The 27244-nt window shown below is 41.2% G+C and overlaps 1 protein-coding gene and 1 long non-coding RNA gene across 4 annotated transcripts in view; both read right to left on the bottom strand.

The window, feature by feature from the left end:
* LOC148125873 (uncharacterized) overlaps positions 1–11818 on the bottom strand; it is a 70382-nt gene extending 58564 nt beyond the window's left edge. For both annotated transcript variants that reach the window (XR_015743712.1, XR_015743711.1), the window contains exon 1: positions 11725–11818. This is a non-coding gene — a long non-coding RNA (uncharacterized LOC148125873). The remainder of the gene's footprint in view (positions 1–11724) is intronic.
* Positions 11819–16962: 5144 nt separating this feature from the next.
* Positions 16963–25411, bottom strand: ZIC1 (Zic family zinc finger 1). Of its 2 annotated transcripts, XM_087933294.1 has the most exons (4): positions 23962–25411; positions 22722–22885; positions 21556–21743; positions 16963–17004 (listed from the first exon to the last, which is right to left on the bottom strand). In XM_087933294.1, coding segments are annotated over exons 1-4 (1344 nt in total). In that variant the 5' UTR covers positions 24953–25411; the 3' UTR covers positions 16963–17003. The 2 variants fall into 2 exon arrangements, with proteins under 2 accessions (XP_087789420.1, XP_026556920.1); XM_026701135.2 differs by lacking the exon at positions 16963–17004 and having other exon boundaries at positions 20986–21743.
* Between the last annotated feature and the right edge of the window lie 1833 nt (positions 25412–27244).

Genomic DNA, 27244 nt, shown 5'->3' with positions numbered 1-27244 from the left:
AGAGGACAGGAAGGCCTGGAGGAACATTGTTGATTGGGTTGCGATGGGTCAGACACAACTTCGCAACTAATAACAACTACTACTACTACTATTTTAATCAACCCAGTGGGGTTTTTTTTCCCAGTGGCTCTATTACTGTATATTTAAATAGCAAGAGAACAAATGTTCTGGTCTACCATTTTAAAATTTTCCCAGTTGAACCCTGGATTTTGGTTGTGTTGGCTGGAAATGCTAAGAGCTATGTGCCCAACCCACATGGAGAATGCTAGGTTGGGAATTACTGTTTTTAAGAGCCATCAAAGCATGGATAAAGTTCTTTCTTAATCACAGAACCCCCATTATTATTTTTAATAGCAGGAACTTAAACCGCTATTATAATATACTAGTAATATGTTGTGTGGAATTCATACATTAATTATTTCATATAATTATATTAATTAGTTTTAGTAATTTGGTGCCTATAAATTTGTATCTCTCAGCAAAATTATATAATACAGAAAAGTAATTGTTTTTTCAGAACTGGAGGACTTTCTATATAAACAAAAATATACTTTTATTTTTAAGTTATTTTTAAATTAAGCAGTTATTCAGTCACCTTTAGAAGCTCTGAAAACTAAGGATCAATTGGGAAAAAAAAAGAGATGTCTATTCTTGAGATTTTAACAGTTTATGTTGACTTAGAGATATGAGCAGAATTAAGGAAAAATACATGATGAAATTTTAAAAATGTCCTTTTTCTATATCTGTTTTATTTATTTACTAGAATCATTCTGATTGCATTATATATAGAAATTCAAATTCTTGAAAATTTAACAATTATAGGAAAAAAATTAATGTATATTTTGATAATGACTATATTTACACATCCGGTCATATTGGACCTGTTTGTCACTTGCTACCTAATTTTTACCCTAGGGTCCACTTTTAACTGTATTATGGAATATAGCAAGACAGGTGAATTGCTTTCAGGATTCAGTAGAGCTTCCATATAAAGCAGTCAAACATCTTAGTTGCAACCTGTCCCATGTATAGCAAACTGAACACTCCTGGGAAAATGGACCAATGCAGTAAGATCTGTGATGTCTAGAAGAAGAAAAAGATATTATATTAATCTAAAATGAATGAAGCATGCTCAGGAACAATTAACCTGTGTGTCAACAATCAACACCAGTTTCGGGAAACTCTTCAAAATGTTTTCTCTGATGATGAGGAGAAGGAGAAGGGGGAAAAGGGGAACGGGGAGGAGTTCATTTTATATTTCCACTCTTTCTGGATTCAGATGTAATTTTTTCTCCTTCTGCTCACAACCTCCAAACATTCATTCAGATGCTTTACAAGTTTTTCCTCACTCAATCACACAATTGCATGACTTTACAAAAAGGACATATGATCTGCTCAAAACAAATAGTTTATATTTGCTAACAAGCCTGCTCAAAGACATTCTTTAGAGACAAAGATGAATTAGATGTAAGAAATGTGGCCTATAGTACAGTGGATACAAAATGTGTGTTAAAATGCCAGGTTTTTGAGATGTAAAAAAATCAGACCAAGATAAATCATTTCATTTTTTTCCCCACTACTAGTATTATATAAGCAGTATAATTCAACTGAAAACTAAACTGAAATCTTTGTGAGGGAAGAATAAAAATAAAAAACATACAATAATGTGGTTGCATCAGTGTGCACAGACCGTTATAAGTAGGGATATGTCTATGTTCAGAATTAACCAATGACATTCAAATTGATCAGTGGTGATATTCAAAAAAATTTACTACTGGTTCTGTGGGCATGGCTTGGTGGATGTGGCATGTTTTGATGGTCGTAGCAGGAGAAGGATACTGTAAAATCCCCATTTCTTCCCCATCCCACTAATTTGCTTTCCAGCTCCATTCTCCTGGACAAAGCAACAAAAGAAGACCCAGCCGATAAGCTGGGATTCAGGAGGCAGAGAATAGATTGGGTTTATAAGTTATATTAAAGGCAGAAAAAATATGAAGTGATTTATCTTGGCCTGATTTTTTTTATTATACATCTCAAAAACCTGGATCTTAACAGGTGTGTACAGACTTTTTATACCCACTGTATTCTGAATAAACAATTCCTTTAAAAATATAGGCCAGACTTATTTTTAATTAAATGTTTGTTTCTGATGTTTTTAAAATCATAAGAACCTTGGTGGCATAGTGATTAGAATGCAGTATTGCAGGCTAACTGGCCAGCGCCCACAGTCTGGAATTTGATCCTGACAGGCTCAAGATTGACATCCTTATGAGATTGATAAAATGAGGAATCAGATTGTTCGGGGCAATATGCTGATTTGTTAAACTGCTCAGAGAGTGCTGTAAAGCACTACAGAGTAGTATAAGTGCTATTGCTATTAAAATTATAATCACAGAAATGGTCTTTTTTTTTACAAATATATATACAGTTCTATTTCTGTGTGTGTGTGTGTGTATAGTAATGTGATTCCTCACTTAACAATACAAAGACAATATATGAAACATTATTGGACAGAATCCCTAAGCTAAAAGCCCATCTAAAATTTACAGTGATACAAGATTTTCCCTCATTATAATTTCTTTTATGTGGCTGTCAAAAAAATTCTAGCTTAGATAGATACACATTTTAAAGAAATCAAACCTTTGTATTATGAAGAAGTTTCAAATGCTTCAACATAACATCATTGTTTAATCATTAATAATTATTGCTTAGTCTCCTTTTAGATGTTGGGGTTAACATTTTAGTAGAAAATGTATGTTGTCATAAATTAGAAAATATCTTTGCCAGTCTTCTAGTTCTTTGTTATTTATACACAAAATGTTTCCATGTAGGAAATCATATATCACAATGGCTTGTTTATGTATTTAATGGAGCTATTGTTGTATAAATTGGAATTAGGCTGCATTTATCTTAAGAAATAAGTATCTGTCCATATGGAGTTATATAACAACCAATAGCTTAAGCAGGGTTCAACAATTAATCCTATTGAATGGAATCTAGCCAGAGGTATATAGTATACAAATATTTGTTTTAAAAAACTAGTGAATTCAATTGAAAATTAATCATGTTATGCATGTAAAATTCATTTTGACAGTATTTAATTTGCTGTATTCTTAAAGATTAGCAAGGCTTGAATCATTCTTCCATGATTTTTTTCATCACATAATAAGTAACTAGCTATGGGGAAGTTTCCCTATATTTCCACTAAGATTCCACTAAGATTCCACTATTTCCACTTTCCACTAAGATTCAGAGAGCAAATTTTCATATTCCCTCAAAACATCACTTTATCTTCTGCCCATCTTCAGAATTCTAGTATCATTCCAAAGTCTGGCAAAATAGGAAAATTAAAGCGCTAAATGTATCATTTCCGCCCCCCCACACAATAATTTAAGAGGATTTAGTTTTATTTCAGTTCAATGAACTGCAGTGAAATAAAGTAAGTTATGTCTTGAGCTTTCAGTGAAGAATTTAACTGCTTTATATAGAACTTGGAAATAAGGATTTTAAACTCAGTGCTGGAAAACCAATCTGTTTTGTTTACTTGTTGTTTACTTAGTACACTGCAATATTCCCCCATGGGCCTTGTCTATACTGCTGCTTTTTCACCTCTGCCTGACTCCATGCTGACTCATAGCTTTATAGAACATTTCTCCTGTATTTAAAGCATATCCTGCATCTGCCTATATTGGGTGATTGAGTGACTGGGTTGTCACTCAATGCTTACGTGGTTAGTTGGGCTTCTATCATCTCTGCTTGTTGATATGATTGTGAGAATCACACAAATATATATTTATGCACCACAGTGTCACCTATTAATAAATGGAAACTTTATTTTTATTAACATTTTCAGCACTGCTTTTTGTCAGGCAAATAAATTCAGATGCACTTAAGGAATATGGGCAACTGTATAAAAATGGGAGGAATGAGACATAACTTCAAGTATTGGGAATTGTGTCTACAGGAGGGTTTTGTAGTACTTTTACTCAAAGCAAAGCACTTTGCTTTGTTTCTGAGTAGGAAGATACAGGACTGGGAAAATAGTATTGCTCTTTGATAGCATTGATGCATGATGTGCCCCAACTCAGTTTCTCTTTTTATTTACATTATCAGCTTTCTGTCCTTTATGAGATCACTATTTGCCCCATAAGAGGACAAGGAAGAAAAGAAAAAAGGCACAAGCAATAAGGAAGCAAAGTGTAGAATGAAGCAGCAGATAGAATCTTCTGGTCACAACCTGGCAATCTAAATTCTTCTCTAAACCTGTACAGTTTCCAAGATAATAGTTTCACGTGAACGCTAAGTATGTGAGACTTTCATGGAAGAATATATTGCTAATTGGAGACTATTGCCTATACTCCAAATAACCACTTATTGCCCAAGATAAACTTTAAAGAACTATCTGTTAAGTCTTGGCGGGGGGAGAAAAAGTCTTTTCCTGATAGCCCCAGAAAGAAGCATGTATGTTCCATCATGCAATCCAAGAAAACTGTCAAGGTCTCTTTTAAATTATTAGGAAGAAACATGGGCAAAATGCTGCACAAAGGTGTTACAGGAAGCATTTCAGTCTTCTCCTAGATTTCCCTTTGAAGTGCCATAAATATTATTTTCAAAACAACAGAAGAATGGGCTTTTGAACTGATTTGAGGCTGAAGTAATAATAAGGGAGTTGGAAAAGGGACATTCCAAAACTTAGTGTGCAATCCATGATTGTCAGTGAGGTTCTGAGAAACTACTTTATTAAATCAGACGATTAAATGGTGCTGTGCACAGCTGCACACCATGTTGTCACATCCCTTTTTGTAAATCTTCATACATTTACCATGCCATATGCTGAAGCAATAGAATCTTAATAGTTATATTATTTCCTTATTTTTGTTTTCCCTGGAACAAAGTTCTTGGACCTCTCTAAAATACAGCATGGTGGGTTAGAAATAACAGAAGGTGTTTTTAGGATTTATAGTTGTACACCAAGAATAGATCCAGCGTTGCCATAATTGCAAGCTATCAAACAGCTTACACAGTCTTTATTCGAAAGATGGTATCATTTGTGTACACCTATTTAGAGAAATTGCACTGCATGATTTAAAAGTCATTATTGCAAGGAGGAAATAGATAAAAAAAAGAAAAACATATTGAAGCACATGTAAATATGCTCTATACATCAGATTGTTTATATTCTTTCAATTCATTCCCATAAATTCTGCATACAACTTGCTTTCTAATATAGAATTTGCCTTCCTTAAGCTCTTTTACTTTTACTTTCTTTTTCATTACCTTTTTCATTTTTTCTCTACATATATATTATACTGCCCCTTAATAAAAATATTTTCTCTTTTACTCCCATACAAGTTTTTCGAAGGATGAGAAGAGAAGAGAAGAGGAGAGGAGAGGAGAGGAGAGGAGAGGAGAGGAGAGGCCACATTCTGCATATCTGCTCTAACAGATTTCCAGCCTGTTAAATTCATATGTGTATATAATTATTCAAGTAAATGTATTGGGGAAAGGAGGTGTACCTCTCATTGTGTATCTCTTCATTCCATATTTTTTTAACAATCATTATGGCACCTATGGTTAAGACCATTGATTATAAAGCCTCTTATATAAATACTCAGAGTGTAAAGGTACAATTCTATCTAAATAATAATCTTTAAGGAGTATTAGTTTTATTTATCCTGATATGCCATTAATGTATCAATAATATCTATTAATAGTTACTGATTATATGTAATAAATGGTCCTCCAAAGTGGCTTGATCCTGATTATGTTTATATATAAGGAAGTGCAACTTACTTCCAACTAATGCAATTTACTTCCAACCAGAATAAACACTGATTTTTCCTTCCTTCCTAACATTGCACCCCAATTTTTCTATATAATATTCTATAATAGTCTCCATAGATGACTTACTTTTTCCCATGACACAATACAAACTGACCATATTTAAACTTATTTCTGACAGTGGAGTTAAAGCACAGCAGATTCTGTGTTGGACAAAGACCCATGAATAACATCATAGAACTATCAATACATGGGATCCAAGATATGCCTATGTGCTTGTGTGTGTACCTAGACTAACAGATATGCAGACAGACAAAAGGACAGATATCTATAAATGTGTATGTAGAGAGGGGGGAGCTTAGACATGTATTTTAAATTCACTATTGTTATTACAACAAGAAATAAAATTGTGCCTGTCTTGATGTCATAATCCAAAATGTATGGAGAAAAGAATAAAATACTACTAGAAAATATACACACTAAGATACCAGTGAAATCAGTGATATTTTTTCCCAATATTGTATTCCTTTATCAATGTCAAAAGCAATTGTGAGATGATCAGTGGATATGTATTTTTAAAATAAAAACTATTATTGCCCTTAATACCCTTTCAGTGTCATTCTGAGAAAATGTTGTTGAAATCAGTGACAAGGGATACTTTAAGATTGTAAGAAATGAAAACACCATAAATATTATCGAAGTACTTTGAAATTAATTACAAAATTTGACTTCATGGCATTAAAAAGAAAATAATAAGTATTTTTGATTGGAAATGATTTCATCATAAATACACCAAATGCATGTTCTTAATTATTTGGTTTTGGCAACCCTTCATTCATTAAATTATTTTTCAAAGAAGATAGGTAAATGAGATTTCATTTATTGACAGTGGTATTAACCCATTACTACAAAGCCTTTATATCTTAATTCTTTTATAACTGTGTTAGTAGTTTTTTTAAAAAAAAATCAACAAAAATATTAAAGATTATGCAAATATTGGTTGTAAAATTGTTTTCACAATAATTATTAAGGGTTACTTTGGCCTGTTAAGATCATAAAGATGCTGACTAAAGAGTATGAGTAGGACTTACTTCTCAGTAAATAGCAATTCAATAGTTTTCCTGAGTTAGAATTAAATACATTTGCTATTGGAGATATATTTAATATTCATTACAGTCACTTCCCATTTCCCACGGAGAGGAGACAATTATATTTCTTAATTGAAATGTTTGGAACTGAAAATCATCATCAACATCATCATTATAAAGTACATATATTATCCCAGGACAACTCCCTCTCTATATATATTTTTAAAAACATTGTTTGTTGGTACATTACCAATGACTGCCGAATTGCAGTCTAAATGCTCAATTCAAGAGAAGTATAAGAATCATCAAAAGCATTTCTGTATTCCTGAATTCATTTTTCCAGCACCTAGGATTTATTATCTGACCTGGGGCCCAATAAAGCAACAGGACTATCCCAGCTGAGAATAAGAAAGAGGGATGGAAGTATCCTATGCATGGAACCCCATTACAAATAATATGTTAATACTTTGTGTGTGAGAAGAGGGAGAAGAACTTGTCTGTGACTCCTCTAAGCTATCCCAATCCATGAACCAGTTAATTCAAAGGATATACAATGGATTTCCCTAAGTCTATGGAAATACACCTTCAAGCGTATCTACCATTCGGGCTTTTATGCATTGCAGTCAGGAACATTCAGCGATAAGCGAGAGCAAAGAAAAGCCAGGAGAAGTGATTAAATAGGAAGAATGCTGCTTCAGACAGGCTAAGCTGGCTGTTCTAACATTTCATGGGGACAGTGACATCAATGTTGCATCAGATCCATAACTTCACACATTACTTTCTTCCAGTTTCCAGATATAAACAATAGAATTAACTAATAGGATTAGTTCTGAATTATAGGATGACCAGTGTTCATTATAATGGTTGTCTCCAATAAAAGGAGAAAGAGAAGAAGGAAGAAAGGAAGTTGCTCTTCCAAGAAATACACAACCTCTTTTTTGCCTGATCCTAATTTTAATAGGCAAAAGAAATTCTGTTGTAATCGATATGGACTCCTTTCAGCTGCTAATACAATCAACATTAAACTTGTCAATGTATATGAGGTTAGTGAGCATTGCCTATGCCCACACAGAAAGAGATACACAGTCATTTTTCCAGTTCCCTCCCATTAAATGTTCCTTTTGCTCTAAATCTGGACATAGCATACCAATAGAGCGATAGTTCTGCCTTGGAATATGTACTTCTGCGTTACATCAAGCATGCTAAAGCAGTGATAAGGAGTGGTGGGAGGGAGAGAAAGAAGTAAACAGCCCTTTTAAAGAGCATTTTATGCTGTGATTTTTGCTTTCCATAAACTGTGACAAGAAAAGAAAAATGTAGGCATGATTAATTAGCTAAATGTTCTAGAGATAACAAAACAGCCTAAAAAATGACAGACTGCAGAATGCAGATAGGACAGGAAGGATTCATAATCAGCTTTTATGTGAAATTTGGCAATTAAAACCTGGTTAGAAACAGTTTTAACTTATTGAAACAGTTTAATTTATTTACAGCCCATGCCTCTTTGCCGGATATTATCAGCTGGAACCTACTTTTTGCAATAGAAGTTGCCCTATTAACACTTTTTCAACTTGTCACGATTTCTTTCATTCTGAAACGTTGGTGTGTTTACCCTTCTCTTGTAAAGTAAGGCACTGGTTTATTAAGGTGGGAGATGTTTTGTCTGCTTTAGCTCTGATCAAACTGTATGATCTTTTGAATTCAAGTCTTTGTATTTGGAAAATTTTAGACAAAAAAAGGGGGGATGTAAGAAGGACTGATAGCACTGATAACATAGCCAGATATTTGGGGTTTGTTCTCAATACAGTACAAATATTTTTGGAAGATCTGTATTTCCACCTGAATCCCACGCAAGCGGAGTACAGTGGCCCGGGGAGTCCCGCTTCTAACTGGCGGGAGTTGGGGGGGAGTTTAGTCTCATTGATGGCAATGGGATTCGAACTCTTCCAGAGGACCCCGCACGATTCGATTCAGGCTGACATCCTATCGATTCCAAGCCTATTTAAAACGACCTACGGGGTCCTATTGAAGAAAAAAAAAAGATTGGGGGCATCGAGCTAATAGCTTAAGCACTATTTCATGATGGGGCTAGGCAGCCTTGAGACGCTTTTTCTAACACCTCCAGGCTAACAGGCTTTTTCTTGGAAGCCAGTTGGCCTGAGTCGTGCTGGAAATTAAATGCCAAGATGGGTCGTCAGAATGCAGCCACCGGGACCAAATCTCCACAGAGCAAAGGAAAGCCAAAGTCTGCTAAAGGAAAAACCCGCTGCTGTTAAAGATTGCACTTCTCACGTTGTCTCTTTAAAATATATTTTCTCGGACTTGCATCGTTTTCATTCGCGTTTCCTTTGGAATGTCCGTCTCCCAAAGAGACAGTCACATCCGGTTGGTTTTGTCTAAGGAAGGGATCAATAAAAGCAGACTTTCCAAAACTTTCACGGGAGGGGACCTCTCCCTTTTGACAGAGCACAGCAAAGCCAACACTGCTTTAGAGGAGATTCGCAAGAAAGGGCGCTAGGTGCGTAGGGTCACGCTTCACCCATCGGTTAATCCTCCTGGGTCATGAGACGATCCATACCAAAGTTCTTGGGCTATATAAGCAACTCATGAAGGGCTGGGGTGAAACGGCTGGACACCATCCCTTTATTCTCGGGGAAAGAGTGCTTGGATAACGTATGTATTAGACGGGTGATATTTCTTTCCAAACAGGAGGGTGTATTAATCTAAGAAGTCCGAATTTGGACAAGGGAATAGACGTTTGGCACCCCACAAATTGTCTGCTCCTCGTAGATAGTTCGCCCTTCCTCCGCCTTTCTTACCTACAGAAGAGCCTTTATTCCCCAGTCCAAGAGACGTGAGCCTTTGTGCAACATTGCTTAAGGCGTGAGTCCCACCGAGGTGAGCCCGGGAGGGGAAAGCGCCGCTCATTAAATGCGAGGAAAGCATAGACTTGATGGAAACTCGTGTGCCGGCTCCAGAGAGAAACTTGACCATGGAAACCGGGAAATTACGAAGTGAATACCTCTTAGTCAAAATGCTGGGCGGGGGGAAGGCAGGGAGTGGAGACTCCCATTGAAAGCAACCGTGCAGGGACTGACTTATTGTAGAACAGGTCGGTGCTGGCCCGGTTTCATTAACTTCCTAGAGTTGAACAGGATGGGGGAGGCAGGTGTGCCCAAGGACGGGAGGGGGGGTAGAGGCGTTCTCTGCAGTCCCACTGCCACTTCTGTCCAGCCTTCACCCTTCAGACCGTGGGAAGTCTGGTATCACCGCATCACTTTCAACAGCTTCATATTTTACATAATACCCCTCCTGCATAACAGACATGCGTATCAGGACTTTGGAAAACTTATAAGGACCGTCTCCCAAACGCCGGTAAAGTTTTAGAACCCCCACCCCACCCTAAACCCATCAGAAGGAGAAAGGAGCCCGGATTGGTTTTGGCAATTTGCTTTGAAAGCGAAATGTCACCTTTTCTCTCCGATCTTAGCGCTCCCTACTATAGCCAAGCTCTTTTGTCACAAATCCTGGGCGCTGCAGATTCAGACCCACGCTCGAAAAAAAGTTTTCGAGGTATGCGGGGGAGTTTGTCACTTTTTTTCCCCCTGAAGAAAGTCGCACCGTTTGTTAGCAGCCGCTTTCACGCGCTTGTTTTCGTGCTTCGAAAACCCACCCCGCGCCATAAACTCCTGTTATCGTAACTTCTCTCTCCCCCGCCCCCGCCCTCCCACACAACCCCAAAAGTGAGAGTAAAGCTAAAGCTTTCGAAGAACAGGAAGTGCAGCTGAACTTGAAGGCGCCGCTGCTGCTGTTCGCGCTCTGTAGCCCGGAGGAATAATCTTTCTCCACCACCACCCCCCTCCCGGTGCCCCCACTTGTGACTTATCAGGGAGATCCCGAGAAGCTGCTCCGACCCCCCTTGAACTTTGCTGGACTTCCAGACCTGGAAAGCTCAGCCACGGATGAATGTCATGGGACCTCGTCGAACACCGCCAAAATTCAGCGACTTTTAATTCTTCCATCCTTCATTTGCAAAGTGTCTTCCACCCAGGGGTGTCAGCCAAAGGTCAACTCTACGCAGCGGCTGGGTTCACTTCCCCAATACATCCTAGAAGGGGCGGCGGCGGGAGGGGGAGGTTAGGCAAGGTGAATTTCAAATCAGGTTTGCCTATACATTTCAATCAGCCTTGGAGTTTAATATCAGTTATGCGCTCGGTAACCATTTATGACCATAATGTAAAACGGTGCCTCGGGCTGCGAGATGCTAGGTGAAGACTGTGTTGTAAATGCTTGCAAAAAAAAAAAGTAAGAGTTTGTTTTCGCCATAATAATTATTAAACTTATTCGAGGGACCTTTTGACGTGAGATTTCAAACCACCCCCGCAATGCTAACCAATGATATCGCAGAGCCTCCCGTTGGCTGGCAGCTGCCTGTTTTATATAACGACGAGCCGAGCCGAGCCGAGCCGCTGCAAACAGCAAATAGGAAGGTAAGGCAAAACGAGCGCTCGGCTCTCGTCGACGCGGACGTTAAAACAGCCGCCACGATCGCCACAACAGCAGCCGAGTTGCCAACCGGCTTCAGGGTTGCGCGTCCCGAAGTTCGTCCGAGCCAGCGAATCGCGACCGTGCTGGTTTCTATTGAGATTTTCAGACGCCACCATAGTTTAACTCGGGGCTGCTTGACGCGAAACGACACGGGTTGGGCAGGCTCTGTTCGATATGAAAACACACGCGCGCGCGCGCACTCGCACCACAGACACACACACACACACACACACACTCTTCTACGAGGTACACTCACCCAGCCAGCTCGGCGGCACCATGTTTGCAATTGGACCGGTGTCCCACTTACCAAAACTGGAGTGTAGTAGGTTTTCGGCAAAAGCCTGCCAGTGGGATTGAGAGAGTGAATAACTGAAGGAAAAGTTGGACGAGGAATGTCCCTCCCCCCCCACACACACACACTTTTTTAAAAAAAAAAAGGAAGAAGAAGCTAGGAGGAAGTGAGAGCACAGCGCTGCCTTGCTCTTTCTGGCCGCCGCCACCGGAACAATGATCTGAGAGTTAAGAGAGCAAGACCGTGCCAGATCTATAGACAGAGAGAGGGGAGCGGGAGCGGGAGAGAGATGAGGGAGATTATAAACTCAGGGCCAAATCTCAGTTTCACATTCCCTCCAGCTAACCAAAAGGGTTAATGCTTTGGTGGAGGGGGGGGGGGGTGTTAGAGCGCAAGCGAGCGAAGGAAAGACGGAATAACCCCTGACAATAAAATAGCGTTTTGTAAACAAAGCTCTTTCTAAGCTCTCCGATTTGTGTATATTTGTGTGTATTTGCGGCGAGCTGGGTGGATTTTGTTTTGGTTTGTTTTTACTTTTAATATATTCCCTATGAAAACGAGAGAGGAGCTTATTCAAACAGGCTGGCCAACCAACGGGGAAGGGGGAGTGTGCAAACCCTCCAAGGGGCATGTGGAGTGGCTTTCCCGCATTTGTACTTGCGTGGATCAACCTGTTGCCCAAGCTTTTTTTTAAAAAAAAAAATGTTTTCTCCTCAAGAAAAAGATCTCTAAACCGCTTTCTTTTGAAAAACAAAATTCACCTGGGAAAGTGGAGCTGAGGGTAAACAGAAGTTTAGCAAGTGCAAATAAAGGATGCGGGCTGGCGGTAGTATTTAGAGCACGCAGGGATTGTAAACAAGGTCGGAAAGGAAAGAGGATCAACAATTTTGGAGCCGGATGTTTTTCTCGCCCACCTTTTGAACGAAATAAATCTGTCAGAGGCTGACCTGTCACATGATCAACCAGGGGTGTGTGTGAAAGCGGGCTCGCGCGCGCCTCTGCATTTCATTCCGCTTTTCAAGTCACCAATCTTCCTTCGCCTTCTTGGCTAAATAATATATTATATTCTCGCCAGATTGTAGGGCTATAATCAGTCTGTTAGGAGATGCACTTTAAAAAGGAAAAAAAAAAGCCCACGCCTTTTTTTTTTCATTTCCTCCACACGATATTTAAAGGAGAGAGAGTGGCCTTTTAAGTTAAGACCCAACCATCAACTTTTTTTACATACAAACCTCGCTTTGGCGCCTCTTGATGTTTAGGAGGCAGGGATAGAAGTTTCTAGGATGCCAAACGGAAAGCGAATGCTCAGAAAGGAGTGTGGATTGTTTGGTTTATGGGGGTGGGAGGGAATAATCTAGAATTTCTAAATAGTGCCTGATTATTTTCTATAAAATAAGAGGAAAAAGGGGGCGGGAAGAGGGAAAGACTGAACATTCACCTGCCGTGGTTAAACCTTGTAAAAGAGAATTGGGGTCTTGTCTCAGGCCCCCATTCACAATGCTGAAGGCGAAGAACTACTCGGAGCAGGAGGAGCAGTTGCTGTGCCATTTGAAGGACGCCACAGAAGCCGAGAATGAACGGTGTTTTCGGAGGCCAAAAAAGTCAGGTTGCTCTACTGCCCTACAGCTGGCGGGACATCGCCCGCACCCCGCATTACATACACCCCAACCGAGAACTAAGAGAAACTGAAACCACCCTGAGAAACGGCTCCTCCAGTCAGTGCCCTCTTGTGACTGGGTTCAGTGTATGCTGAAATCCAAGAGCTTCGCCCGAGTTGCGAGGCTGGTAACCTGCAGGGCGATTTCCTGTTCCTAACAAAGACTAGAAAAGAGGATTGTATTACAGGCGTACATGCACCGCACCCTAACCCGTCTGAAGTACGTTATCCTTTTCCTCTGTCGTCATAATGGCGTTTGTTGTTGGCAGTATTTCCTTTCTTTTCTTTTCTTTTTTGCCCCTGAGGATTTCCAAAATCTCTTCGATCAAGAGATCTCTGGCTCCCTTCTATATAGTTCCACATTCGGGATGCCTCGCCTAGTTTGCCAAGCTTCTCTTTGCCATTCAGAGACGACTTGGTAAGGAGACCCGGGGGCCTGGAGCTGGTCGCCTGCATAGGAGCGAGCAGTCAAGGCAAAGGAATTAAGGAATGTCTCCAATTCTCTGTTGCCTATTTGCCCTTCTAACGCCTTGGAAAACCTTTGGACGGAGCAGCAGACCTAAAACCTTTGCAAATGCTGAAGGGCCCGCGTTGAAAGATGGCTTCAACTATATAGCAGGGTCGAGGTGTGGGATCAACCGGAGGCAGTCTAGTAGACAAACCAGAGCGAAACCCCCGAAGAGATCCCTTCCGGGCCTGCATGGCTGGATCTTCCTAATGCAATAGAAACCACTGGCTAACCCAAGGGAGGGAGGGGAACACGTTAAGCCCGAACCAGCGTCGTCCTAACGAGGTGCTTGAGAACCGCGCTGTCGCCGCCGCCGCCGCTGCTGCTGTTCCTGTCATCTTAAGGAGCCTCTTCCCTTCACCCCACCTCTGTCCGCCTCACCGCCACTTGGCGGTTGTTTGCTATGAGCCCGCAAGGTTTGCTGAACCTTCTGCTGAGCCTTGATTGCCGTGCGAGCTCCCTTAAACCACCGCCGATCTCGGGAAAACAAGCACGTGCATATTCTCCCCCACTCCCCCACCCCAGCCCAACTGTTTCGGGAGCCACGCCAGCGGTTTCGCGATGATTTAGGCTCTGTGCGGTTACCTTCTCCAGACAGTTTAGGAAGTGCTGAGTTATAAATATTCAACAGCACGTGGAAGCTCTGCCCAGGGGTGGGAGACGCGCATGCGCGGCGCACTCGAACTCTAGCCCCGGGTCCTGTGTGCGCGTACTTAAAAGCGAGGAACCTGCCGGCTTCTGTGCCACTGGAGAAGTCGAGCAGATCTTCGGCGCGGCCAAAAAAGCAGAGCGAGGCTTGTGAGCATGCGGTCTTGTCTTGTTTTCCAAGAACGCTCCTCAACGGAAAAAGGAAAGCCGCTTGGCCTTCCCGGGCTTCTTTTGTTTTCCTCTCGGTTCTTTTTATTGGCCAAAGAGCCAATCTGGAAAATCAGCAGACGGCTTTGCGAAAAAGAAAGTTGGAGGGTTGTTTTTTTTCTTCTTCTGCTCGTTTCGTTTCCTGCAATTTCTTCCTTCCTTTCTTTTCTGTAGCCATCCCCTTCGGCTCCATAAACGCAACATGAAAAGCAAGCCCTCCTTTCCCGCACACGCGCGTCCCCAGGAAACAACGGAACGGGAGTGACTTGCGCTAAAAATAACAAAAAATGAGTTTCTAGAAATTCGATGGAAGAAAGAGGTTATTTAAATGTAAACATTCGAGGTGGGTGTGCAGTATTGTCCTGCCTACAACGTACCGATACAATTGGCCTTAACATTGAATACACGTAAGCCCTAGATGAGATCCATAGCAAACACATGCTTAAAGATTCGCACGGATACAAGTGGGGTTTCCAAGGGCTTAATATTGCTGATCCGTGCCTTGCAAACTTGCCATTTCTGTTTGTTTCAGTCAGGCTTGGGTGCTGCTGTTTCACAAGTGAGAATTGCCATATACACAAAGATCCCTGCCTGTGCTGATTCTCCTAAGATAGCTGCATAAAACGTGTGTTTTTATACACGTATATTGCAATTAATTTGATTTACTGTTATTCAAAAACCCTTTTCCAATAGGGCCGTCATCTGGAAACTTCATGCTATTTTATTTCAGCATTCTAAAACTGAAATAAATGTTACCTATTGATGACAGCTTCCAGCTGCATGGTAAAAATAGCCCTCTGGTTTCACACGATCCTGTTTCTTATTAAGCAAAGATGCAGCAGGTCTGAATTACAGAACCTAGGAAAAGGGACAGACTTAACACTGATTTTTATCATGTCAAAGGATTGCAGTTATCTATATGCACGTAAATGTATGCACACATGCATATGCACATTTCAACAATAAATAGAGAAGGCTCAATTCTGATAATTTATTTTATGTTGGTATCTTCAAGCCCATGTTTAAAATGGGTGTTTTTTAAGTTGTTAAAAATGGTTGCAAACAAAATAGCACCCATTGTGGCAAATGTCTGGGACAGACAGATTCGGTATGAGAAACAAAAATGGGAAAGAGAAATATGCACTATGAAATACACACAAAAAATGTAAAAGCTTCTTAGACAAAAAGAGTAACCGTAGGATTGAGTATTGATGTAAGTTTGTGATCAAGAATGTGCTGCTGACTCATTAAATGTTTGTATTATCTTCATGTTAATTTTTCCATGTTAATTCTGCATATTCATTTTTTAAAAAATATACCCCATTGTATTGCAAAAAAAATCATGTGTGTATGTGCACACATGCACACCCACAAAATAAGAGCATGAGGTAATATAGGAAATCTGTCTGAATAAATCATGACTTCTTATGATGGTTGCCCTCTTTAAACCAGTGATCTTGTTCCCACAAAAATCCTTTCTGTATGACTGGCCGGGATTGTTTTTGCTAGCCAGGCCTAATCCCACATTGTTTCATGCCTTCATTGTCTTATCTTCTGTTGTGCCCATCTTGAAGATGCTGGAGCTTTCTCTTTACTTTGCCTTCTCCTTTGCTGCCATAAAAGAATGTCTCCAGATCCTCACTTGTTATCTCCTCAATGCAAGCTATATCTATTCAAATATGTGTAAAAATGCTGGTATGATGGGGGAAGGATCATGCACATATATATACACACACATTCACATGGCTAAGTGCAAACAAATCTGCAAAATAAGTGGAATAATGATCCTGCATGTTCTGGATATATCAGTAGATACATTGATATAGGTGAACAAGATGTGATGAAAAAGTTATGTTCATTTGCATTAAAAATATTTTACTTTCTCCTAAAAGGCACCAACTGTTGTACCAGTAGCAGAAATCACTCCTTAAATTGCATGGTTTAGTAATTTGTTTGAAAATGATGGTTCGTGTTTTGTTTCCATTCCTCATGACCCTTTTCTTTTTCCTTTTCAATTAGGAATCAGAAAAGGCTCTGACATTAATTCTTTTCTATCCAGGTACTAAGCAGTTATTGAAGAATAAATTTGCTGAGATGCAGTGGGGAAAAGAGCAAATATTCAGTGAGATTTCCATGAAAATTCAAAATGCAATTTCATTCCCGTTAGGATTTCACAAGTGAAATCCTAACGGGAAGTCACAGTTTCACATTATTTAAGATCCAGATGTAAATGCTCACAAAGACAAAACAAAACCTTATAAACCTCTTGTTAAATCTGCAAAAAAAAAAAGTTAGATACTCCCAATATGACAACATCTACAATTTTCAATATTCCAGCATGTTTTAGCCATCAAATAGCTTTGGGGTTGTTGTTTTTTTAAGTACAGTTAAACCTTAAAAGGATAGTTTGAGATCTATTCTTAAATCACATTAACTATGAATACTTCATGAGTTTCATCCGTTTTTAACTGGTTTATCTATTTTTGACTTGATTTGTTTTCTACAGACAAAAGGGTCCATCTAAAAAAGAGGGGAAGGCTTGATAGGATTGCGGGAAATGTAATTCGGTACACAATTCGTCTCTGAAATGTTAGGATCCACGGCTGTTGTGGTGAGGTGTTTGCGAAAGTAATACAGTCTGATGGCTTCCTTGCTGCGAAGTAAGGTTTCTAAACTCTAGTGATCTCACGCCCTCTTTTTTTTAAGGAACTTTGCGTCCTGTTTGGGATCGCCCAGAAAACCAACACAGTTACGGCTGTATCTAGACCTTTTGCAAGGAATCTTGAAATACCGTCCTGTCTTTCGCAGAAAGTAGAAAAGCTACAGCAAAGCAGCAGCAGTAGCAGCAGCGAAGGCGTCTGAGATGCAGGCGAGCGCCTTCATAATCTGAAAGCGCGACTCTGTGTGCTCCAGCAGCTCGCTTGTGCATTGTCTGAGTCTTCCACTAAACAGAAGCTAGCAATTCATATTTCTCAACCAGCGTTTCCCGTCTTTCTAGACCTAATAGCCCATGAAGAAAAGTGTGAAAAATGCATCGCACAAAGCCATTAAAAGTACCCGCGCAATGACAGACGGTGCCAAAGTTTAAATGGCCGTTTAATGCAAACTCGGTGGCATCCTTACATCCAGCCTTTAAAATAAGAAAGAGGAAAAAGAAGGAAAAAAAGATGTTGAAGGTGATGATTTCAGCCAGGTACTGATTTCTTACGTCAAGGCAAGGTTAATTAAGCATTCATATAAAGAACAACAGTACCTTATTTTATACAATAAAGTGTGTGTGTGTGTTTGTAAACACAGATGCATGCTCATATACACACATGCCTGTATGCATAAATATAAAAACCTGTTCAGATTTAAAAATGTAAAACACTCGTATAATGTTACACATGCTGTACTTTCTCCCCCGGTCTCTGGATTGTAGAGCAGGAAAAAAAATGGCTAACTGCTGATTTTGAGAAGCCTGTTTATCCAATTGATAACAATTTATTTGAAAACACACACACACAACCACTACCCTAACCTTAAATAGAATGTAGTGGAAACCATGTTCTGATCAATTGGCTAAAATACTCAGCGAGTTCTCATAAAATTCAGGTAAAACCAACTGTTCTGAACCCACCAACATGGAAGGAAAAAGGCTGAGAAGTGCACAGCAAAAAGAAAAGGGGGGGGGTGCGAAATTGCATTCCTCTTTTAAATGTTATCTAAGCATGAATCAATCAATCCTTAAAAATAAAATAAAAATCTAGGTGAGTATTCAAAGTGGGTGTAGGGAGGAGATTGTTCTACCCTCTGACTCCTTTTTTTAAAAAAACACCAATTATTTCCCTTTAAAAAGAGAATAACACCATCCCCAGTACAAAATGACTACATTTAAAGCAAAGTTATAGGGCAAAAATACTAAATTTTGTCAGTAGGTTGCATTTCTTTAGAGTTCATTGATTCCCAAGGTGTCTTTGGGGTGCTGTTCTCTGTGTTTTTGCCTCTACAATAGGTTCTCTGCTTGCTCTCTCTCGTAGGAACTTTGTTCAGTTACTGTAGGCTTTACAAGGTGGCGCTCTTCACATTGAAAGACTAAATGTTGAAAGACTAAATGTGTTTATGGCCAGACTAGCGTTTTCTAGAAAGCATTCTTAAAATGAGACAGACAACAGCACCAACTTTGCCAGCTTGCTATCTGATCTTTCCTATTGAAAAAAAAATGGCAAGGGTGTGTTTGTCTGCTTGAGTACACATACACACACACACACATTTTCTCCTCTGCACTTAATTTCTTCTCTGCAGGCCTATCTTGGCTGAATGAAGAATGCAAGCCCATTTCTGTTGAAAAGTAAACCTTATTGCATTTAGAAGAACTATTTTCAGGATGCTGTATACAGGATTGCAGCTTTAAACATTCAAGCAAGAGTAAACACAGCATCTCCTTCCCCTAATGACATTTATTTTCAAACAAGCACAATAAATACCCCATTACAGTACTGTATTGCAAATAGTTCACCAATAAAGGCATTAAGCATTGGAAGCAATGAATGAATCCATACTAAGATGTTTGCCCACCCCAAATTTTTCTCACTCTAGAAGTTAGAACAGATTGATTGATCTTAAAAATACCTATAGTGCACGTGCACATACACGCACACAAACAAACAAACACACACACAGCTCCTTGAACTATGAAGAGGTCACCAGATGTAATTCACTCTGTGACATGATAGCCGACACACAGAGAGTTTTAGCCAAGCTTGTGATCTGTGTTGTCTTGTTGAAATGTTGTCTGCTTAATGGGGCGATCATGCAAGCTACATCCAGGAACAAAGCCTAGCGGTTCCTACAAGCATCACTAAGTTAAGAGAAGCACCACAGCTTGCAAATCTATCAAGCTAAATTGCAAAGAGAAGCAATCTGATTATGTACAACTAATATTGATACAACAAAGACATATTTTTTTACTGCATTACTGCCAGCCAGCCAGGAGAACAGATTTCTTAACTGAATTTGGGGGGGGCCTTCCTTAGATGAGTTTGCTTTTGTTATTTCTGTAAGAAGCTTCCAAGGTTGGCCATAATGATAGAGGGAAGAGATAAAAGAAAGCTTTATATTTGGATGATTCCAAAACGATAGTGTGGTTTGAGGGTTTAGAAATGGGGGAGGGGATGGAAAGATCATTACAAAGGAAGGACAAGATGTCACTTGTGGCCCTCTTTAAAATTATTTTAAATAAATTATAGCCAAAGTCTCTCCAGTGTTTTGTTTTGTTTTAGTTTTAATCCTCATATAAATTATTTCAATCGTTACTGACTGCAGTATTTTGGTACTATAATTCCCTGGTCAAGCATACATTCTGGGCATATTCTTTCTTTTCTTTCTTCTGTTCTCCAGATGAAATTTCCTTCTGTAGGACAAATTTAACCAATAATAAAATATTCTATGCCAGTTAAATTATATTGCAAATGAAAACTTTTACTCCATAGGTTTTAATCTAATACTAATTACACATGACTGTCATGCCAATGGGGACACTATGCATGTATCATATTTATATCAACTTTGCTGCTTTCCTGATGATACCATGGAAGAAAAGGGGGAACCAAGAGGAGGGGAGAGGGCTGACTCTAAAGTTAACTGCCCCCAAAAAATCTAAGTTGCAGCACCCCAAGTAAAGCAATAAGGATGCCTACCACAAATTACAGGATTTCAGAATCTTTAATAATGTACGAAATGTTACCAAACAGTTCTGTAAACTAAATTGTACATACCAATTCTTCTAGCCATAAATATTGAATATCTGTAACATGTATAACCAGACCTTTACATGCGGATAAATATGGAATTCGGGAAATATATACAATATGTGGTTGTATTTGCCAAAAGCAATGGACAGGTTATAGCTTATAGCTTTTTTTTTTCCTTTCTTTCTTTTTTTTTTTAATATCACTTTACATACACAAATGTAACAGTTTGACACGCAGATCCAGGCTTGCACTATACGAATTATTTTGACAGGACATGTAACAACATTTTACTGCACTACTTAGACTGGACTTTGGAACGAAAGGCTTGCACTTTATACAAAAGAAAAAGCACACCAATAATATTCTGTTAGGTTGACGTTTAGACTGTAATAATACAAAGTAATTCACATTTTGGTACACATTTACTAGAACATCCTTGCCATTCAGTACAAATAGTTGATCTTCTACCAACCCCTTCCCCCTTTCAGCCTCCTCCCTCTCCCCTCCCCCCACCCCACCCCCAGTATATGCAAAGACCACCGTTTCACATACCCCCTTATTTCAACTTGTGGCAGAACTATTTACAAAATCAAACAGTACATTTTAAGCTAGTATTTCTGTATTTACAGAAAACAGGAGGCAGCTGCCCAGAGAAACATGCAGTTGTGAGAGCTTCAGTTAGTGGTTCCCATCTGAAAAAGCCCTGCCCATGGACAAGATGGCACCACAAAGTGGCCATTCTCTTATACACAACAGAACCCTTTAGGCTTTGCTCTCCTAGCCTTTGCCCCCCTCACACACACACCCCAACCAAAGCCAAACAGCAGAAGAGGGAGGAGAGAAAGAAGGAAACCAGAGGGGGGGGGAGAGGGAGGAAGAGAGAAAGAGAGAGAGAGAATTCTTGATTTGGTTCACTCCTGGGTCTATGGCAGCATTTAGATAGATTGATAGATTTATTTATTTATATATATTAAAAAAAAACCACACACACCCCCAAAAAGATGCATCAATTTCAAAGTGTTCGTTATTTTTTTTTTTTGAGTCTTTTAAATAGGTCGCTTTTTGCCCGTGTTCGTTTGTTTGTTTAAACGTACCATTCGTTAAAATTTGACGTGAGCGTACTGTGGCTGGACGTGTGATGGACCGCTGAAGATGAGGGGGATAAGGAATTCGTGGTCTGGTTTTCTGTGGATGGAGAGACGATGGTTGGAGGAGTTGATGATTCATAACCCGAGCTGGCAGCGGGAGAAGGCTGGGATCCCTGGGAAGAGGATTCGTGGACCTGGAAAACAGAAAAAGAGATTGAACAAAGAGGAAAGCTTGAGATGCGGGTGGGTGTGAGTAGGTAGGTACGTATATACGTATATACTTTCTGTGCGTGTATACACACCGCTTAAATATACACATACACACATACATATATACACACATCGCTTACATATACACATATGCATGTACATTTACATACATGCATACACATGTACACACATTGCATACTGCAGAGCTAAATAGTTGGGGGAATTTAACTGACACACCAATGTGCATGCGCGCTATCTCGGCCAATTGTCCCGAATGCTAAGCCCCTGAGCTCAATTCACCGATTGAACTCTATATGCCAGCGAAGAGGGAGGGAGAGGAGTGAAAACGCGAGAAGTTTGAAATCTTGCTTTGGTAATCAGGATGCTGGCTGGTCAAAGAGAAACTGAAGTCTCCGCCAGCTCTGCTAATTTCGCAGGACGGCCCTGCAAGAAAAATATGGGCCTGGATTGCACACACGCGCACACACACACACACACACACACACACACACAAACCTGAGGTGTTAACACAAGCTTAAACAAGAAAACGGGAGGTTTCCGTGTGCCCATCTAAGTTCTTTCAAAGCACTACCATCTCGATTTTGCTTTAAGTCCTTTTTCCCGAAGCAGCGCCTAACCCCAGATGAATCCGGAGCGGGACCCATTGTGAGGCCATTTCTCAGGGCAAAACAAATGGAATTGTTAGGTTTTGGGAGTACTCCCTTTATCCTGTCTAGAGTGGCCATACCGTTGGGGATAAACTCACTATAGGTCGAATGACCCTTGGCCAAAAAAAATACCCTGGGGGCTTTCCACTCTTTTCTCCACCCCCCTCTCCGAAAAAAAGTAGCGGTGGGCTATAATCCAAGTCAGCGAAGGGATAGGGGAGGCGAGCGGAGGCGAGAAGGTCCTAACAAGGAGAAGCTCAGAAGCATGATCAAAACTGAACCCATCGTTTTTACCTTCATGTGTTTTCGTAGGGAGCTGGGATGCGTGTAGGATTTATCGCACATTTTGCAGAGATAAGGCTTATCTGACGTGTGGACATGCATGTGCTTTTTGCGATCACTACTGTTGGCGAAGCGCCTGTCACAGCCCTCGAATTCACACTTAAAGGGTTTTTCACCTATTGAAAAAATAAACATGAACCTTCTCGTTACAAATCAGGGACTTCGTGCGCGTTAATTTTTCTACAATATAATATATGCACAAACATCAGATCATTCCAACTCCAAGAAATATCGGGAAATGAGAACTAAATAAAATATTTGGTGAATTTTTCTTCCATTTCAAGAACAGACCTCAGGATTTCACCAGACGAGAACCTACTGCAGCAAAGCTGGTAGTCTTTGGCAAGGGAAAATTCGCTACCACTATTAAAGCTACTCCTCGTCTTAGTTTACTTTCCCTTTTCCTTATTCAACCCTGGTCTGCACATAATCTGATAGAACTTTTTCGTTGTCTCACTTCCTATGCATTATAGGCTTTGATTAAACTTCCAAGTGGTAACAGTACCTGCTTCCAATTTTCGTATAAACTTATATGATAGAATGAGGAAGGGAGGAAGGAGGGAGGGAGGGAAGGAGGGAGGGAGGGAGGGAAGGAAGGAAGGAAGGAAATTTTAAGGTGCTGTTGATTTACGAGATATTACAATAAACCTTTTCCAAGACTAGCATGTTAATAACACAAACCCATACAGCTCATATTACTTAAATTTTCCCATGTAATTAAATATTTACAGAGAAATAAAACTGATAGCAAGAAAAACTGGAATGAACAAGCTATATATTTAGCCAGATTTCTCAAAGCAACGCTGTCACACCAATTAATTAAAACCAATAAATTCAGATCGCTGCCATTTTCCCCTCAACTCCTACTCTCGCCTCCCTTCCATCCCCATCTGTTAGAACCTATATTTCCGAATTTCCTTATTTAAAAAAATATACATTTTAAAATCTAAATCTAAAAACTCTAGAGAAAAAATACTCTGTTTCTCTCTTGTTCCTTTAGCTGAACTTCAACCCGAAATTCGATCGCCTTCTTCGGCTAGTATTGCTCTGGGCCCCCTTACAGGATTCCCGAGGCCTCTTCCCTTCCCGAAAAGACACTGTTGCGAACGGCCCTCTTTGAACCCACCAAGACAAGTGAAGTTTGGCTTCTTTATTTTTTTTTTTTTTTTTTTGAGTGTCTTTGGAGACATACCTGTATGCGTCCTTTTGTGGATTTTGAGATTTTCCGACCGAGCGAAGACTTTGCCGCATCCCGGGAAAGGGCAAGGGAAAGGCTTCTCCCCCGTGTGGACGCGGATGTGGTTGACCAGTTTATATTTGGCCTTGAAAGGCTTCCCTTCCCTGGGACACTCTTCCCAGAAGCAGATGTGGTTGGACTGCTCGGGCCCGCCAACGTGCTCCACGGTGACGTGAGTCACCAGCTCGTGCATGGTGCTGAAAGTTTTGTTGCAGGACTTTTTGGGGTTAGCCAACTGCTCGGGTTCGATCCACTTGCAGATGAGCTCCTGCTTGATGGGCTGCCTCATGTAACGAAAGAAGGCCCCCGCCCCGTGATGGGCTGCCATGTTCATATTCATGTGGCCGTAGCCGTGCAGTTGTGGGGATGCATAATGCTCGGAGCGCGGGCTGGTCACCTGCCCATACTGCTCGGGTCGGCCGTACATGTCTCCGGAGAAACCGAGGCGCATCTGCCCGTTGACCACGTTGGGCGACGCGTGGCTTGTGGCTTGCTCGTGGAGGCCCGGGAAGAGGAGATGGCCCGCCGCCTCGCCATGCCCGTGGGGCCCTCCGAAGCTGCCGGCCGCCGAGGCGAAGAGGCTGTGTTGCGCGCTGGCCGCCGCCGCCGCTTCCCCGAAGCCCCGGTTGCGAAAAAGAAAGTCCCGCGTGGAATTGAAGGCGGCCGCGCTGGAGTAGGAGCCGACGTGGCCCGGGTGGTGGTGATGGTGTCCCAGCGCCGCCGCCGCCGCGTAGCCCGGGGCCTGCGAAGTGAAAGCGGTCTGGCCGGCCGAGGCCAGTTCGTGGCTGCTGGGGTTGAGCTTGAAGGCGCCCATGCCGGCGTCGGCGAAGGGGTTGATGCCCAGTCCCACCTCACGCTCCGTCACATCGCCCGTGGAGTGGTGGCGAGAGGAGCCGAAGGTCGTCACACCGATGGCTGGGTACTGAGGTCCAGCATCCAGGAGCATTTTTCCCCGCTTGGCGGGCAGCTGCGGGCAGCAACCGCCGAACAAAAGTGATTTCTCGGGGGCAGGGAGGGCGGGGGAGATACGAAAGAAGCAGCCGCCGACAAACGGCAGGAAAAACGGGAAGGAAGAGCCGTTGCCGCCGCCGCCGCTGCCGCCGCCGCCGCCAATCCAACCAGCTTCGCCGTGCCTTTCTCTTGCCAAAGTCCGCGCGACGATCAGCCACTAAAGCGACCACATCAGGAACTCCCCCTTCGGCATCCGCGCACCAAAAACACACACACACACACACACACACACCCCAAAAGGAGAGGGTGGGCGAAAGGGTCGGGTGCGAAGGGGGGGGGGGAGAGAAGGCTGGGGGGAGCGCCGAGGAAGCAGTGGAGAAGCTGCGAAAATAAAAGAAGAAGAGTAAAAAAAGACCTCGGCGCGCGCACAGGCAAAACGGATTGCGCCTCTCCCCCCTCCTGCCTCTCGGACTGCACTTTTTCGGGGTCTTCGCGGGGAGGCGGGAGAGAATTCAAGAGACCCCGCTCTCAAATAACAATAGCCAAACGAGAGGAAGGAACCAGAGTCTGGCTGGGGGAAAAAAAAATCAAAACAAAAACGAAACTTCCTTTAGTTCTTTCCTTTCTGGAATGTTTAAAAAACAGAAGCTAGAGGAATGTAGAGAAGTAACGAATAATTTTCGATTCTCTTCCAGTTCTTTCACTCTCCGCTCCCCCCCACCCCCCGTCTCTTTTTTCCCCTCCTTTGGCTTTTTCCCCCTTCACTTTCCTTTTTCCCCCTGCTTTGTTTTTAGAGAAAAAAAAACGGCGCAAATCATGCACAATATTGTCTTTTGCGGTTTATCTTCCTGGGGAGAAACTTTCACCTCCTCAGCCGGGCGGTGAACGCGAGACTGATAGCGGCAATCATTCCTGCAGATAAATGAATTGAAAAGACGACACCGTCCCCCCTCCCCCATGAATGGGAGAAGGGGAGGAGCTACGTGGAGGCCGACGTCGCAGTTCATTGGTGCCTCGCCATTCCTACTTTCACTTGCAACTCCCTCCTTCCTCTCCAATTAAGGGTGCACAAAACCTCTGCTCTGTCCTGATTGGTTCTCTCCTCTCATCAATCCCAGGTATTGTGAAGCCGAGTGACATCGCGTTTAACAAACAGCTCGTACAGGAGTAGCAACTTTTTATACCCACAAACATATACAATATATTATTTTTATGCTGGAAAATATTTCCAAAGCTTTTCCCCAGGTTTGTTCTGGAGCTGTAGATGTCCCTCTGCTAACGTTTTACTTTTTTCTTTCCAAGATGCTCATGGGTTGGCGCTCAAGACCTTTGAACAACACTCAACAACTTTTTAAGGGGCTTGACCATGAAAATCCTTTTGTTATCTGTTCTTTCCCCACTTGCGTTTACTTCTTTATATACATACATACATACATACATACATACATACATACATACATACATACATACATACCTCTAAGGCTTTCCTCAAAGTTAGTGGTGACTTGTTTAGACCTTGTTTTAAAACAACAAATCTACATCAGTAGGGAAATGGCAATAATACGTTCGATTCCCCCAAAAAAAAACCCCAATATGTAACACCCATCAAAAGGCAGGTGGGTGAGAGCACTTCAATTTGCTTTTGTTTTTGCTTTGGCTATTTTGTGTAGTGGTTGTGTTGTCTCTTTTTTCCATACTTACTTTGTGTGTTTTTTCCTCTCCTTTCTACCTTTTTTTTAAAAACCCAACTCTTTAATTCAAGATTAAAAAAAAAAAAAACCTGTAAATTTTCCCAAAGTTGCTTTTGTCTCTTCTATGCTGCTGCATGAAGTTCTTGGATCCTGGGGTTTTATAATGCGTTTGAAATCCTCTCTAGATAGGAGCAGTATAAATTTTCTGACGCTGAACCGTTTCTAGTTCACAAATCAGTCACCCTTGTCACATTTATTGAAATTCCTCAACTTGCCACACCAGGACGGTGGAAAAAGCAGGCGGCGCCTTTGTTGCTGACCAAGCTTGTGATCGCCAGAGAAAATTTACTTACCTTCAGATGAGTGAGCAGAAAAAGAAATAACACTCCCTTTGATTTAGTTAGGAAAATGCAGACATTTGGATTCAGTGCAAACATACAACACTTGCTTGTTTTCTAGATGCAACCCCTCGATTAACCTGCCTTTCCCGCAACTAAAGTCTATTGAAGAGCTGCGAATAGTTTGCCTTTGTTCTTGTTACAAAGAGCCATTGACTATATATTAAAATGATTGTCGAGATGGAGAAGTATGGTCCT

The sequence above is a fragment of the Pseudonaja textilis genome, chromosome 4 (genome assembly GCF_049901715.1).
Source record: "Pseudonaja textilis isolate UNSWEBS1 chromosome 4, rPseTex1.2, whole genome shotgun sequence".
NCBI lineage: Eukaryota > Metazoa > Chordata > Lepidosauria > Squamata > Elapidae > Pseudonaja > Pseudonaja textilis.
The sequence above is the reverse complement of the archived record's forward strand: the minus strand, read 5'-3'. Positions and strand labels throughout refer to the sequence as shown.